The 17,035-nt window shown below is 42.7% G+C and overlaps 1 protein-coding gene across 3 annotated transcripts in view; it reads right to left on the bottom strand.

Moving 5' to 3' along the window:
* Cul1 (cullin 1) overlaps positions 1–17,035 on the bottom strand; it is a 68,912-nt gene that overhangs the window by 3,439 nt on the left and 48,438 nt on the right. For all 3 annotated transcript variants that reach the window (XM_036180736.1, XM_036180735.1, XM_036180734.1), the window contains exons 8-17: positions 12,729–12,891; positions 12,013–12,143; positions 10,681–10,788; positions 10,496–10,602; positions 7,638–7,686; positions 6,922–7,053; positions 5,630–5,747; positions 4,621–4,697; positions 4,058–4,189; positions 2,849–2,941 (exon numbers count right to left, since the gene is read on the bottom strand). In XM_036180736.1, the coding sequence (XP_036036629.1) occupies positions 2,849–2,941; positions 4,058–4,189; positions 4,621–4,697; positions 5,630–5,747; positions 6,922–7,053; positions 7,638–7,686; positions 10,496–10,602; positions 10,681–10,788; positions 12,013–12,143; positions 12,729–12,891 (1,110 nt within the window). The remainder of the gene's footprint in view (positions 1–2,848; positions 2,942–4,057; positions 4,190–4,620; positions 4,698–5,629; positions 5,748–6,921; positions 7,054–7,637; positions 7,687–10,495; positions 10,603–10,680; positions 10,789–12,012; positions 12,144–12,728; positions 12,892–17,035) is intronic.

Below are 17,035 nucleotides of genomic sequence, written 5' to 3' on the forward strand. Positions count from 1 at the left end.
TCTCATCTGTAGGCAGCAGCTGGTCTGGTGATTCCAGCACCATCAGCTTCATGGGCACTTATTACCTTACCTGGACTCTTTTTTTTTTTTTTTTTTCCTTCTTCCAGAGCTGAGGACCGAACCCAGGGCCTTGCACTTGCTAGCAAGCGCTCTACCACTGAGCTAAATCCCCAACCCTCACCTGGACTCTAACCCAACACTAGGCAGAAGTTCTGCCCTATTCACAATGGCACCTGTGCTGGTCTGAGGCTACACAAGTCGCTTTGCCAGAGAAGTGGCAGCTAGGAGTTGAGCCTGAAGGGGGGCGGCCCAAGTCCCGTAAGGGACTTCTAATATTACAGAAGAGTAGAAACACTGGTATGGCCTTGAGGAGAAGACCATGTAGAGAGAGAGCTAGACCTGTCAGCCCTTCCAATCAGCAACAAAAATAAAAGCAGGGCTTCATCAAGATCAAAAGTGTGTGCACAGCAGTGTGGATCCTGTAGTCACCAATAAGCACATGTGCCACTCAATAAAATGAGGGCTGGGACGACAGCCTAGTTGGTGGAGTGCTTGCCTAGCATGCACAGGCCCTGGGTTCAATCCCCAGCATTACATACAAACATGTATGGTAGAGCATGCCAGTAATCTGATCCTCGTTCAAGGCCATTCTCTACCTACTTAGTGAGTTTGACTATAGGAGACCCTGTCTCAAAAGACCAAACCAAGCCAAACCAAAGCTAAAGTGATGGAGGAAATGTTCTAGATCACATATCTGCTCTGCAGCACTCATGTGGGAGCTTGCCTTGTGATGCTGCAGGGATAGATAGCTGAGTCCCCGAAGCTTACTGCCATGTAGCCTAGCTGAGTGAAAAATGTACACAGAATGTAAACAATTCTCACAACCTGACAACGAAGACAACCAGATTAAAAAAACAGGTAAAAGTTATGAACACATAATTCTCCCAAGAAACACAAATAAGCACCTGAACAAATTCTCTACTCTACTACTGATTAGAAAAATGCAAAATAAAACCATATTGGGATACTGCATGCTCATGAGGATTACTATAAAGAAAAAAGGAAAATTAACTTTGATAAGGATGAGGAGAGCCTAAAAGCTCCCTGTACAGGAAGAATAACATGCCAAACAAAATCCATGGAATAGCTTGGCTATGTCCCTCCAAAGCTGATACAAAGTAAGCATGTGACTGAGCAATTTCACATCTGTGCACAGCCCCAACACGAATACTAATATTACGAGTATTCATAATGACTAAAATATCTACCAATGGATGAACGGGCAAGGCAAAAATGGTCCCATCCATATACAGGAATTTTATTCAACTAAACAAGGAAAAAGTTAGCAGGCAAGATGGCTCACAGTGTAAAAGCACTTATGCAAACCTGACTACCTGGATTTGATCCCTAGATTCCATGACAGAAAGATAAAAACCAACTCCTAAAAGTTGTACCTTTGATCTTCACAGGCAAGCAATGACATGCACGTATGCCTCCTTCCAAATATTAAAAAACTTAAAATAAAAATGAAAAAAGTAGAGCTGAACAGATGGCTCAGTGCCACACAGACATCAGAACCCATGTTTGGCTCCCAGCACCCATGTGAAAGCGTAGCATTGTCTGCAGTGCTGTGAGCATTAAGTGAGGCCCTGAAGCTTACTGCCATGCAGCCTAGCTGAGTGAAGCAGCTCCAGATTCAATGACAGGCACTGCTGCCTCAAAGAGACAGGATGGGAAGTGCTCCACAGTGACACCTGGCTTCCAGTCTCCAACACACGTGCAGACAAGTGCATGTGTGCACACACATGCAAATGGATAAAGTACTGACACTTAACAAAACCTTGAAGACAGAATATACTAAGTGAATAAGGCAAGTACAAAAAACACATACAGCTTAGTTCCACTTCTACGCCACTTCCAGAGAAGAGTCTACAGGGGTTAATGGGTGTCAGGGACACAGGGCAAGTGGGAAGGTAGAGCTGTCACCGCTAATGGTTATGGTTCTACTCTCAAGAGATGGAAATGTTCTGGAATTGGATGGAGTGGAGGCTATATACAATTGTTTACTGACTAAACAGACACTTTATGTTCCATGGAATTTCATGCTATTTGAACTGCAGGAGAATACAACTAATCGGAAGAAAAGTACAAAAATAAGTAAAATTTAATCTCAGAAAAATCTAGTTGGGAAAAAAGATAAGAGATGGTAAAAGGAGAGAGAACCAGGTGTGGTGGACATCTGTCCTCTAGCACCAGTGATGCTGGGGAGGAGGGTGCTGAGTTTCAGGTCCTCCTTGGCTACAGATGAGACCTTGTCTTAAAGAACTGGTTACAGGAGTGAAAGGGATACACACACACACACACACACACACACACACACACACACACGCACACGCATTTTGTAAGGTCCTTACAATGCCGGCATAAAAGCTTGTAGGGATTCAGCTGGGACTGGCTGCCACAAGTGCTAGCCGCCACGTCTGCCTGAGCACCCATCTGTTTTCTCCAGTTTCCTCCCAAACTGTAAGTAGTTGAAAAGTCACTACGGTGGCACATGGGGTTTACAAGCCAGGTCTTAGTACCACCAGCACCACACTCGCGTGAAATAAGTCACACAACCTTTGCTGACACCCAAGGTCTATCCAGAGGTCCCAATGAAGAGCCCTCTGTGGATCTGGCCTGGTCTCTGGTGCCCTGTGCTCAGATTTACTGTTTGGGGAGTTTTGTTTTCTTTTTCATGCAGCAGACATCTGCTAAGTCAAAGACACTTGTCCTCCCCTCTCTCCGTAGCACCCTTTGACTAAAGCGACGGCGACTTGAGCAGAGGAGTGAGGAAGGACAGGAGTACCATCTTAATCTGCGTGCTGTCCGTCAGCTGCTGCACAGTGTAGGCATCTTCTGTGTTGTACTGAAGCAGGATTGCCATCTGGAATGTGGATGCCTTCAAGGCCCCCCAAAAAAGAGAAATGTGAAACATGGAGAAAGGTCTTCACAGGTACAACCAACTTTCACAAAACAGTCTTCAAACAGATGCAACACAGAAAAGGGAATACAAAACGTCACAAGGCCAGGGTAATGTACAATTTCCTTAATGTCACCTTCCAAACATTGAAAAGACTCAGTTTTCTTCTGAAAAGTGTCCTCTATCAAAGATAACTATATAAGCATCTCCATTTAAATACATACCAGGTGTAAGACATTAATCATGGATTTTTATGCATAGAAGAAGAAAAATGATTTTTTGGTACACACCATGTATGTCTTATGTATGTGTGTTCAAGTTGATAGAGACCTCCAGAGCAAGTATGATGGTTATAATGTTAAGTACCTCATCGGTGTAGGGGTTGAAAAGTTCAACTAGTGAGTCGTTTGAGTCAGCCATTCTAATGTTTAACAGTAAAAGAAGAGAATGTATTGTTACCAGCTCACCACCGAGACCATCTCACGTATGAAGTAAGCACTACTGGGAAAACACACCACATACAGACGCTAGCGTACAGGAAGTTAGACGGAAGGAAAACGTCTTAACAGAAAACTTGGCTCCTACAAATATAAGCTATGGCGCAGTGTCAGTTAAGCGGACCTCAGCCTTCTCGTCTCCAAGTGCAATCAGCCCCACAGCTAGTGTTATTCAGCACTCCACACTAAGGTATCTCACCAGTGTGAGGCTGCAGAGAGCTGTGACTACAAGTTGGTAAGTGAAATGTCAGCTTTGAAATCTGTCACCCAAGTGTGTCATTGTCAGGCAAGGAGCATGCCAAATACCTACCAAAGACCACTTCTGTGGCATAAGTCAAACACTCTTAACTCAAAATGGAGAAGAAAATTGAGGCTCAGAGTAAGGAGGTGACTTGCCCCTGGCAGAAGAGTATGAGTTCAGCTCACCTGAACATGGCAAACATACTTTACTCCCTACCCAGTTTTGTCAGAAGATGAACTCCATTCCACTGCATGAGCTATCTACCTGGATTCCTATAATTTGTCTTATTGTCATTTAGTCTATTACATTTACATAATAAAGTAATCCCACCCCCCAAATTTAAAAAGATGATTTTACCTGCAAAGTATATCTGTTTTTGAAGCAATTAGTGACTAGTTCCCCTTTGGACAGTTGATACAACCACGTCAGTTTTCTGCCACTGTGGCGGCTGGCGTAGAAAGCTGTGAACCGCTGATAACTGCGCTCCAACTGGATGAAAGAACAGTGCTATGTGGCATCCACGGCTCTACATTTTACAGTCAGCATTTCTAAAGATGGCTCCCCACCCCAAGTGCTGAGAACAAAACCAGTCTTTACAGAGACGCGAACTACAGATGTCAGGGGTGACTGGTGAGCACTGGCAGACACTGGACACTAGAACCAAAGTAGGTTCTACTTCAAGCCCAGGAGGTACCAGAGAGCTCACCATTCAACCAACAAAGGAGATTCTCCTCTTTATCAAGTAAATCAACACTGTGCCCAACGGCTGACAGCCTTTCGCTCTCCAACCCAGTCCCATCTCACATTCTCCAGGAACACTGCTCTGGCCACTTAGCACAGCACTGTGGTCAGCACACTAATGACCAGGACCCCCTGCCCCCCACTCCACACAGCCGCAGAGACCAGGCCCCGACTCTTACCTCTGACGGCAAGGCAAAGGTGCAAGACTGCTGGAAGGGCCACGACCCGGAACTGAGGACCTGAATGCTGAAGTCCACTGGGAGGGGACACACTGAATTACTCTCACAAATGTGAGAATTCTATTGTTTACACACACAGGCAATGGTCAAAATTAAAGAAACTACATTAAAAGTCTTGCTTAAATATAAAATTAAGATTTTAACATAAAGAGTTTCAACTTATCCAATTAAAATTAGTAAAAGTTGGAAGCCTAACATGGTGGTGCACACTTATGAGCCCAGCATCAGACACAGGAGGACCGCGAGTTCCAGGCTAGCAGGCTACACAGCCAAACGCTCTCTACCAGAAACTCAAACTAAAAGCTGAAGAACAGGAAACTGCTTTCCTCTGGGGCAACAGTTTCCTACTTTACTGTCTCATGCAGAGTTCCAGGCTGGTCTGCCTTGTTCATTTTTCTTTTTTTGGATATGAAGTTCAGCCTGCTCAGGCAGTGTGTGGTGACCAGGAATGGTTTAACAGCCCCAAATACAAGGCTGTGGAAAGCTCAGGAGCAACAACTCCTGCCATCCAGCTTGTGGAGCATTCACTACCGTGAGGACAGACAGACAGACATGTATGACCTATGAATTGGGACAATTCCATCTTCACAGACAGCTCAGATGTCGACTAGCAAAACTGTTAAGCTTAATGATGATAGATAGACGTTCTGATAGGGGAAGAGAAAGATTCTCCAACTTTCGTCAAAAACACGAGAGAAAATATTCAGAAGTGTATCCAAACAAGCCCACACATCAGCAAAGCTCAAGTCAGAACACGTGACTTGGCATCATCTGGTCCCGACCAAGGCTGCCATCATACCATCCTGGGAGTCAGGAGGAGAAGCCACTTGGGAGAAAACTTAGATTTGGAATGCTGACGCCATCTACCACCCTCACTCCATGTTCTGACACTTGTCTCATCCACAATGAAGAACCCCCACAAGTCCTTCTAGGCACACTCAATACTCACAGTCCAGGGGCTCTGAATTCGTTAGGTGCTTTTTGAACTGTTCATTCAGATCTTTGCTTACACCAATGTCTTGAAACATTCGCTGAAGTTTGGAGGTATACTCAAAACCACAAGCTTGCTGAAATGAACCCAGGCAACTGTCTCATTAATTTGTACAGAAATACAAACATATAATACAATGCATATAAGGGAATTTTAGAGAAACCAAAATATAATATATCTTTAGTTGTAGGAAACTACTACTAGTAACACTTAGGCACATCTTTGTTTTTGTTTTGGTTTTTTCGATACAGGGTTTCTCTGTGTAGCTTTGCACCTTTCCTGGAACTCACTAAGGAGACCAGGCTGGCCTCGAACTCAAAGAGATCCGCCTGCCTCTGCCTCCCGAGTGCTGCAATTAAAGGTGTGCGCCTCCAACGCCCGGCTTAACACTGAGTCATATCTTATGTCATAAATATATACTGATTAAAATTAGTATGTTATAAAAAGATCGTTAAAAATTGAACAAGAAGTTTTCAATTTGCAATAAGCATATTGCAGCATTTAAAGCAGTGTTCTACCACTGTAGTAGATTACAACCTAGGAAACGATTAGAACCAGCTGTAGTGAGGCACCTGAGAGCCAAGTATTCAGGAGTAGAGGCAACAGGACCACACATTTGAGGCTAGCCTAGGCTGTCTCAAACGCCCCTCAAACCACACCCTTCCATGTCCCTTATCCTACTACCGAACTAACTCCTTCAGAATGGGACTGAAGCTTAAACCTCCGGGCTGGAGGTATTAGGAGATGGGCCTTTGTGAGCTCGTGCATGTGGGGCTCTTATCATGGGCTTGGTACTTCTTTAAGAGGATGCTCCCTGTGAGTACTCTGCCAAGTGTGGTGGTTGTGAGCCAGGAGGAGGGCCCTCTTCAGGAACAACTAATACCGGCATCTTAGACTTCTTAGCCCCCCGAATGGAGACTTTATTTCTGTGCCTTAAGTTACCTGGTCCATGGTATTTTGTTTTGACAGCTTGAGCTAAGACAGCCACTAAATGTCCACTCAAAGCCCACAGGTTGAGTGTGTGGGAGGCAGGCGAGGATAAGGAAATGGTAAGCAGAGCCCAGCCGAGGAGGGCTCCACAGATCAGAAGGCCCCAGACGGGGTGGTAAAGGAAGGCAAGCACTCATGGGGTCATAAGTATGGCTGGGAAGCAGGGCTCACACACAAACTCCTCTGCCCGCTGACAGCAGAGACTAGTAAGCACACCACTAAAGCCTCAGGAAGCTGGTTCTCCAGGAAAAGAACAGCACCTTCAACTTGGAGATCATGCTTGCTTCGGCATCATCACTAGCGCTGTTCTGATGCACCAGTCTCTTGGCAAGCATCTTTGCATAGAACTTCTGAAACACATCTTTGTCCTCGATGTACTTGAAGACCACCATCTGGCAATGCCAGGGAGAGAGAGAGCACATTAGTGAAGTGAACTCACAGCCGACTATCTCTGGCTACTGCCAGGAGCCAAGGATTGCTTGGTTCTGGGTGGGCCTATGTACCGACCTGTACAGACAGCATAAATTCCCCCCAGAATGTGTATAAGTACTACCACCCATTCCTTAAATCCCAGTTGGTTAAACCAGACTTAGCAAGAAGCAAAGTACTAGGGCTGGAGGGATGGCTCAGTGGATTAGAGTACTTGCTGTTCTTACAGAGGACCCGAGATCCATTCCCAGCACATGGTGCCTTACAACCATCTGTAACTTCAGTTCTGGGGGACAGAACACCCTTCTGATTTCCTCAGACACCAGGCATACATGTGGTGCATATACACACACATATGCAGGCAAAATACTCATGCATATAATAAAATACATCAATTTTTGACAAATTAAACAAAACAAAAAAGGAAGCAAAGTACCAACACCAAAAGTAGTAACTCAATTTTAGGAGTAAAACTGTAAATTCAAAATCTCAGACCCTATGTAAAAGCCTTGCAGAGGGCAATGGGTGTGCCCAAGAAGCACCTTACCACTTGATTGAGGGTGTCTTCTAGCTCTGCCTCTTCCGGGTTCTTGGAACTGAAATATCAAAGAGCAGTATGTTTACAAACAGGCCAGCAATGTGTACACAGACCACCCTGGCACACTGGCAGGGCTACGTGTGCTTTCAAGTATTAAGTGATGAGTTGTCAGACCAGCTGTCGAGTAAGGGAGGTCACTTTCCTTTCCTATGGCAACTGTAGTCTCACACTGTACCCAATCATGGAAGAGAATAAAAATTGTCACAATATCTAAGATGAAAATCAACATAAAGTTTTCCTTTAAGATAGCCCATTTAAATAACAGTAAATGAGCTTCATTCTTACAATTCCTTTCTACAATCTGTCTACTTTTACTTTTAAAAATAAAAAAGCACACAGTTTCTGTTTAATGGCCTAATAATTAAAGATAATGAAAAGGTACAAGCCATGGGTGAAGTGTGCTTTTATCTGTGGTCATATCTTTAAAACAACTGATTAATTTACTCCATGGATATAATTAAGCAAAGGAGAACTAAGGGTAAGTTGGTTTTTAAAAATATTTGTAGAAGGATCCTGTGTAAAATGATCTGGTTTGTCTCAACCCTAGAGAAAGAACTACAGACAACTGAGGAATGCATAGGGCAGGAGAAATAGTCTTGCTCAAGAACAGACTACCAGTTGGTTATTTAATACCAAATGATCGGCCCTAAAATTATATACATATTCCTAACATTATACAGACTGAATAGGTTGTATCTATGTATTTAGGAACACACCACCACCACCACCAATAAAAAAAAGAAGCCATGAATTTGAAATTCGGTGGGTGGGGGTGTAACATGACAGGGGGTTTGGAGGAGGAAAAGGTAATGTTATCATAATCTCAAAAAACAGAACAACAGCCACAAAAAAACAAAACAAACAAAAAACAAAAAACAAAACAAAACAAAAACTGAATTCAAACATAAAATGAGCTGGTCACCAAACAATCTCTAAAACAATGTTATGATTTGTTTTTGTTTTGAGATAGCTCATGCTACCATCCAACTCATGGAAATCCTCTTGTCTGAGCCTGAGTGCTGGGATTATAGGTCTGCACCATCACATCCACTATGAAAAAGAGAGTTGGCTTAGACAGCCTGGTACCTCCTGCCTTGGCAGGTCAGGTTGATTCTCTCTCCTCACTGCTCAATGCCAACTAGACTCTGTTCACCAACACACACTTGTTAAAGGCACACCTGGAGTGTCTACCATTCAGTTTTAATAGCCGGAACTAACTGGTTGCAGACTATTATGGGCACACAACTGTTGCATTATTGTCCTGTCACAGACTGAAGGCCTTGTGGAGTGGCTCTGTATTTAAGTCACTTAATTACCTACAATGGCCTGAGAAGCAGCATCAAGTCCTAAGAAACACCAAGGGTAAACTCCTTTGTCCAAACCAGCAAGATGGCTGAGTGAAAGGCGCTTGTCACCAAGCCTGATGACCTGAGTTTGGTGCCAGTATTTCACATGGCAGATGGAGAGAACTGATCGGGCAAAGTTGTCCTCTGACCTCCACACACGCACCATGTAGCACTACCCCCAAAATAAATAAATAAAACCTAACACAAAAATTAAAGCCCTGATCAGAATAATAATGTGACTAGAACAGATAAATTGTGTAGCAGGGCAGCATGACGATACACAGAAAGATTTCAAGAACTCAGGTTCCCATTGGCTTTGGGAGGATGGCTTTCTGGCAAAGCTAAGAGAAACAGCTATTTAAAAGTAATTAACTTTTAAAAACAGAGAGAGCAAGTGACCTTTCCTCAATGTTTCCCCACCAGGTACCAAGCAGACAGCACAGTTCTCTAAGCACAGCGAGCTGGGTCAGGTGTGTTACTGCTGAGCCACAGTCTGCGGGGTGCTGCACGGCCTACATTTCGTACAATTATTCCTGGTCAGTCATGAAGGTGATTTCACTTAAAAAATGTGTGTATGTGTGTGTAGCTGCTTGTCTGTATGAGCATTACACGCACACAGGAGCCTACGGAGGACAAAAGAGGGCATCACATTCCCCGGAACTAGTATCATAAGTGTTTGTGAGCTGCCCAATGTGGACACTAAGAACTTAATTCAGGTCCTCTGCAGGAGCAGCAAGTGTCCTGAACAACGGAGCCAGCTCTCTGGCCCTGATATAGTGAGACTGACTGTCAGTGTTCACACTGGCGTTTGTGGGTGTTCTCTTTGCTTTAGAGAGCTTTTAAAAACATAAACATTGATCCCAGAACCAGTACAGTTTGGGGTCTGTGTCCCTTGCATAGCATGTGGTGATATAGCATGTGGGACACTGAGGCAAACCTTCAACATGTTTGGACCAAAAGAAACTGACACGGAGAGAGGCTGGGGGCCTAAGACATTCTGTACAATAATGGGAACACACCACAGAGGAGGAAGCCATCCTGACCACACCTCCTCCATCTCTGAAGACAGGTAAGAAGATAGGAAAGTGTCAGCGAATATATAAGGTGACTGAATAGGAAGAATGCACAGCACCAACACATGACCAGATGCAAAGCAAACTTTAAAGTACACAGATGGCTGAACACAGTAGTACACTCTGTAAACACACTGGAGGACTGGCGGGAGTTTGGAGGCTAGCCTGTGCTATGCAGCAGCTCTGTCAAAAGCAAAGTTTGTAGACCAACACATAAGCCAGATCATAGTATTCAGTCTTCTGCTGTTCAGAAAGCCAGTGGGAGTTAATGCAGGTTTCAACAAATGTGATGCATTATTGGCTGGTAAATGTTAGGCAAATACCGACTCCTTATATAAAAACTGAGGTTTAAATCAGAGTACGGGAAAAGACAAAACCAGGCCAGTACCTTTTCTTCAGCAAGGAGTCACAGTATCGAGCCAGCAGCTCAGGGGATTTACTGGACGACTGGGCCATTCTGGTAACCGCATTGTTGTTTATGAAGCGACCGCAAGCCTGTGTCATATAAAAGACAGTCAGAGAAAAGGTGTCCTGTTCATACACATTCAACAGGCATCACAGTGACATGCTCACCTTATCGAGTGCAGCCACGAAGCCGGCGTCATTGTTGAAGGCTGACATTACCAGGGCGTTGTATTTTTTATGAACATCCAGAACTGTCTGCACATACATCTTGGGGTCCTTAGGTGGAGGGAAAACCAGAAACAAACAGGAATTAAAGAATATATTCTTGTGCAACTATAAAACACTCTACAGGTTTAATTACATCTTCAAAGAAGTTAATACGATCAGAAACACAGGACATTGTGTTTATGTGTAAAACAAAATAATTCTCCAGATTAAAAATTAAATACCTTAAAAAAAAAAAAAAGAACTGGGAAAGATCATGAAAATCTTTTCTTTTTCAAAACGACAGCAGGTCTGAACACAGGTAGGGATGCACAATGGCAACTGTGTGGCCAAGGCCAGGGACAAGCACTGGGAACTTCGAGGTGGGCAACAGGAACTCTTCAGACAAAAAAACAGTGGAGGATTAGTCCCTGGGGAGAGCGTGCTGCATGCTAAAGGAGACAGGCAGTACTGGTGGAAGATAAAGGAGATGGATGGACGGACGGTCAGATAGACCACACAATATCAAGTGGTTTTCAGCAGTCACTGTTTGCCAGCCAAGGACCCATAACATGAGGCAGGTACCGTTTTTAGTGTCCATTTTAGATGATTAAGCTAAGTTACACTTCTTACTAAAGGGGCAGCACAGCCAGGCAAGGACTCAGGTGGATGACTCGAGTCTGACATAGTCTCTTCAGCTTTAAGAAAGGTCCAGCTGATGAACATACAGCAGAAAAGCTCTTGACTAGCCCTTTAAAACTCAGAGCTATAGGTGCACTGAAGTGAGATATTCTGGCAGTGCCTCTAAATTCCTGAAGTGTGATTTCACTGTTGATACTGGCATTTTTGATAAAATTTGTTTTAAATTAATAATGGGTAAAAACAGAACCTTATTATGCAATTATTCTCTATAAGTTGCAAGTGTGTATGTTTAAAAATATAATAAATGCAAAATTATCATGATGATATAATTTCCCTGAGATGGAAACATGGTCTTTATCTGATCTAATCTGATAATCTGGCCCCTGTCTCATGACAACTGATTCCTGTATGTTGCACAGACAGCACAATTCTAAAGAAAGCATCCAAGAGCACCTTACAAGTTAAGCATGCACACACCTTACTTCATATGAGTTTTCTTTTTTAAGCAATGCATTTTTTTTCCTTTGCCTGATTTAATTTTGGTTTGTCATTAAAGCCAATATTACTTGGGTAGATTCAGGTTTTACACTGCTTTCTGATCTTACATCATGTGACAATAATGGGCTCAACTGCTTTCAGCCAGGCACTACTTACATTTAAAGCAGCTTCTCCACACTTCTCAATTGCTGCAAGCCCCTGATTATGAATATGTGTTTCTAGGAGTTTTTTCAATTCTCCTAGGCCATCCTGAATTCTAGATACAAGATTATACATACGGCCCAAATCTGAAAAGAAAAAAGGAGCCCATTTTATGCATGGAAACCAACTGTGCATACCTATTCTGCTCATTACATACTTATATCAAGTGAAAGATACTGTGAAACAAGAAACCCTCTAGTTCTGGTGTGTTTTGTTAAAATCAATAATTGAGTTAGACTATTAGAAATTTATTTCTCCTTTACCATGAGAATCCACTAATGTAACAATAGAGAAAAAGTAATCAAATTTTGCCTTCTAAAATCCTGATAAGATACTATGTATGTCCCAAAAGGTACTAAAATATTTGAAAAACAAATAAACTTAATATAGATACCCACTTCAACCATAAGTCATGGAGGGATCCCCAAACTATTCACGTCATATATGTGTTCAATCTATGATGGTTAAAGATGGAAAATCCTAATCCCAACAGCAATGTGACTGAACCACTAAGTTCCCACTAGCACAGAGGAGCAATTAAGGGAAGAGAAAACAAAACAAAAACATCTTTTCACCTTTTCAAAGGAAGAATACTCAAAAGAAAAAAAAAAAAAACAAAAAAAATCTGCCCACCATTGCCAACAAAAGTATATGGAGCAAATTATACTCACCTTCATTCTTGTCAGCATCCAACAAATTCTGAAACTCTGTGTGGAAAATTTCCAGGTGTTTTTCAATGAGGACCTGCTCACATTTCCGTGCCAGCTCGTCTTGTGTGCTCTCATGGAGGTAAACCTGCACTCTCCGCTGCTCCTCCAGCAAACGAGCCTCAGCCTGCAGGAAATTCAATCAAACCATGCATGGTTTGATTCACTTTTAAAGAACTATTACGTGAACAATGACAAATTCGCTTCACAAATAAGCTCTGGCAAAGTATGATGAAGACAGGGAAAGGACTTCACATAAAGCCTCTGCTGTGCTCTCCTCTCCTTGAAGTGCACTAGAACATTGCTATAATTAACAGTTCAAATGTCTTCATGTCATTTTTCTTTGGGTAAATGGTATTTCATATTTTGGAGGGAATGCCCCACATCCCTGTGACCATGAGAGAAACCTACAGGTCCTTTCCAGTTAGGTGGACACTGAATTAAGAAACATTACTTTGGTCTGAAAGTGTCTGAAGTAAAGGGTCACACCAATATAATCCTAGAAAGGACCACTCAGAAATAATAATCAGCAATGAGGCAAAAAGAAAAAAGAATGAACAAACGAATAAACACAGTGGCCTTCTCTTCCAATCACTGAACATGCACTTTCCCACTCTTGGGAATCTCAATGTCTTAGATTTCTCTCCAAGGAAGAGAGGTTAACAGGCAACATAACATAACAGAAACCCACGTAAAAGACAGTATATTCTAGAATCTGTCATTGAGGAACTGATACATTATAGAGTAATTGGAGTAATGATTCATGTGATCGGAATAAAAAAAGACAAAAGCTGTATTTTACTCTCCAGAGACCTCTCAGATTTGGTATAACTGCGGATAAATCTGGAGAATTACCATTGGAACGGAAGAAACACTCAATACTGAGAGAACAACTGACTAGGCAAAGCTTGGACCATCAAATGGTAGTTATTACACTACAGGAAGCAGTCAGAGCCATAACATACACTTAGACACACTCGGCAGACAGCTAAACATGCAGAGTAAACTTGACTGCATATGCATCACACAGCCTTAACACAGAATGACCTCTATCCAACCAGTAAGTCTATCCAAAAAGCCAGAACGAGGGAAAAGTCACAAAGAAACATGAAAGGTTTGAAGTTAGAAATTTTTAATTCTTTTTGTTTTGGGGGGGGGGGGTTGAGACAGGGTTTCTCTGTGTAGTTTTGGGCTTGTCCTGGATCTCACTCTGTAGCCCAGGCTGGCCTAAAACTCAGAGATCTGCCTGCCTCTGCCTCCCGAGTGCTGGCTGGGATCAAAGGCATGTGCCACCACTGTCTGGCTAATTATTAATTAAAATTCAAAATATGCTAAGAATAACTTACAGTACACTTGATAAATATTATCCACTAAAATACACTAAATCATTAACTGCTTAAATTCAAACAAAAGAGCCATCCCAGTCCCAAAGCCCACAGCAGCACTACAGTCTGTAAGTGTCCCTGGCTTGTGGGTCTGTCACTTGTGTTTCAGTCTTTAATTTGTACTTTTGTTCCTTGGTCCACAAAGTTCTTCTAGAACAGAGATTCCAAGTTTAGGCTCTGTTCCAGGCTTTAATTCCTCCTGACACTGAGGAGCAGAAGCAGATCTACTTAAGTACCACTCTTCCTATGTTATGTTGTGCCCGGTTCTTGGAGGGACACAGGTCACCCTGGTCTAAGGCTAGGCTTTGATGTCCTTGTGGATTCTCTCTGGGGACACCGACGATGGTGGCAGTTGACAGAGCTTCCTGCAGGGCCAAGTGGCAGAAATAGGAAGCAGGTCCCTAACTGGGACTAATTTGTGGCAGCAGGCATCTCTACTATCAACCACCTCAGGAACTGACCATGGAACACCATGATCATATTCAAATACTAAGTACCCTAGAGTTCTGGAAAACGATGGGGACCAATTCCACTAGAAGCGATTCTCAGCAGAAACAAAGGGGCAGAAAACGCACAACCGAAAGGTTGGTGAGCAAACTAATGAAGTGAGTTGTTTTATGTGAAAGAATGTTTTGGCTACATGTATGCATATACACTATGTACCCACAGAGGCCAGAAGAAGTGGCTGGAATCCTCAGAACTGTGGTTACAGACGGCCGTGAGCAGCCGTGTTGGTGCTAGAAACCAACACAGGTCCTCTGCACGAGCAGCACCTACTCTTTTAATTGTTGAGCCATCTCTCCAGCCCTGCTAATATGTTTTTTAAGATTTATTTATCATGTGTACAGAAGAGGGCGCCAGATCTCATTACAGATGGCTGTGAGCCACCATGTGGTTGCTGGGAATTGAACTCAAGACCTCTGGAAGAGCCGCCAGTGCTCTTAACCTCTGAGCCACCTCTCCAGCCCTGTTATTTTTAAATAATAAAAATATTAGGAATTTAGACTATTCAAACAAGTGCATTGTTCTTTTAAATAGGACAGATCAGTCTCAATCACGAGATAGATTTTAAAGTATTAATATGGCTTGTTTAGCTATTAAAGCCATCCTTGGATGGACCAGCAATTATCAGATGTTTGCACTAAAATACTCCTGACGACAGCAAACTGAACAGAGACTCCCTGGGGACTGTGAACACCTAGCCCAAATAGGCTGTTGAAAGCAGGGTATTTCCTGACGGCTAACCTTTACTTCAGTATTATTCTCCTGAGATGTATTCTCCTTGATTGTTTTAATATAAATGTAATTTCTCTTCAAGTTATTGAAGTTGCCAACCTTTGTCTAGTGGCTCCTGACCTGCCCAGGCACACGCTGGAGACTCAGAGGTACATGTGTAAGGCCAGAGCTTTCCATCGGGTTTGCTTTGCCGCCTTTTTCTAGAGATCCTTTCAATACAGACAGCTAGTACATACATAGTTTCAAATCTCCTCACATTATTTTTAAAGTAAAGCTTGCCAAGTCCCCAATATTGCCTACTGTTATTATTCCTGTTTTACAGGAGAGGAAACTAAGGAACAGAATGGTCACGATCACACTTAAACCTTTAGAATTAGAGTGGCCCAGTTCGAGACACAAGGATAGAAGATTTCTACTCTATGAGATAAAGTATTCATGGGGCTAAATTTATACATTGTTTATGTTTTTAGAGTCTAAACTATGGATTTCTAGAACAAGACAGATCATGTTTAGTATGACTTCTAAGTGGGTCAGGACCAAATCTTCCTAGAAGCTGGGCATAGGCTGGGTTGCAAACACCCTATACAGCACACATTGTTATTCCTGAAGTGGCTAAAGTTTAAAAAAGATGTCCTTGTTTAGAGTGTGCATGAAGCACTATCTTAAAACTTGTTTTCTTTGTGCAAAAGACATCACCACAAAGCATGAAGAAGTCTACGAAAGATAGGCTGGCACCACAGTGCCACGCAACATGGAGGAAGGTTCCATTTTAAAGACATAGTTTTAAAAAAAAAAAAATCACTACTGGGCTGGCAAGAAGGCTAGGTGGGATAAGGGCTGTTGTTGCTAATCTTGATGACCTGAACTAGATCCCTGGTACCCATAGGGTAGAAGGAAAGACCCACTCTACATGTATGCTACCAAGACAGACATGCACCTGTCTACGTATGTACATGCACACGCAGGCATATATGTGTACACAAATACACACAAAATAAACGCAAGACATTGAAAACAGGTCTCTTCAGTAAGAAATCTGTTTATAAAAACTACACTGTCACACTACAAAATTAAATAATGGCCAATACCACAATTCAAAACATGTTATGTTTCAAATACTCTTAGGGAACAAGCCAGGTAGGTTTCAGTCACATACAAAATACAAAGAACTGCTACTATCCCGCATATACAACTGCACAGTCCCACTTCAGTTGGATTTGGAGTTATCAGAAATGTGTAATTGAGCTTCAATTTCAAACTCAGAAAGCCCTCTTATATCCGCGGTGTAAGTATACCATATGAAAATGCACTTAGAACATCACAAACCAGGCATGACTTTTCCTGTAAGTCAGAAGCAGGGTGGTTGGACTTCTATTTCCTTTCTTTGAACAAAGAAGAAATGACTTTGCAGTCCATTTCCTGCCCAAGAGAGGGCAAAGCAGGTTTTAGAATGGGTATGAACCAGACTCTTGGAATTTAGTACATGCAGGAGAGGGGGCACCAAACTCTACAGCCTGATGGCAAAATCCTCCTGCATGTTTCCTGTTTACTTGCCAGTGCCATGACTGCTTTTGTGTTCTAACAGCAGAGCTGAACAGTGGCGGAGGAGATCATACACAGCACAGGAAGCCTAAAGATATTTACTGCCTG

This window comes from Onychomys torridus, chromosome 3, assembly GCF_903995425.1.
Source record: "Onychomys torridus chromosome 3, mOncTor1.1, whole genome shotgun sequence".
Lineage (NCBI taxonomy): Eukaryota > Metazoa > Chordata > Mammalia > Rodentia > Cricetidae > Onychomys > Onychomys torridus.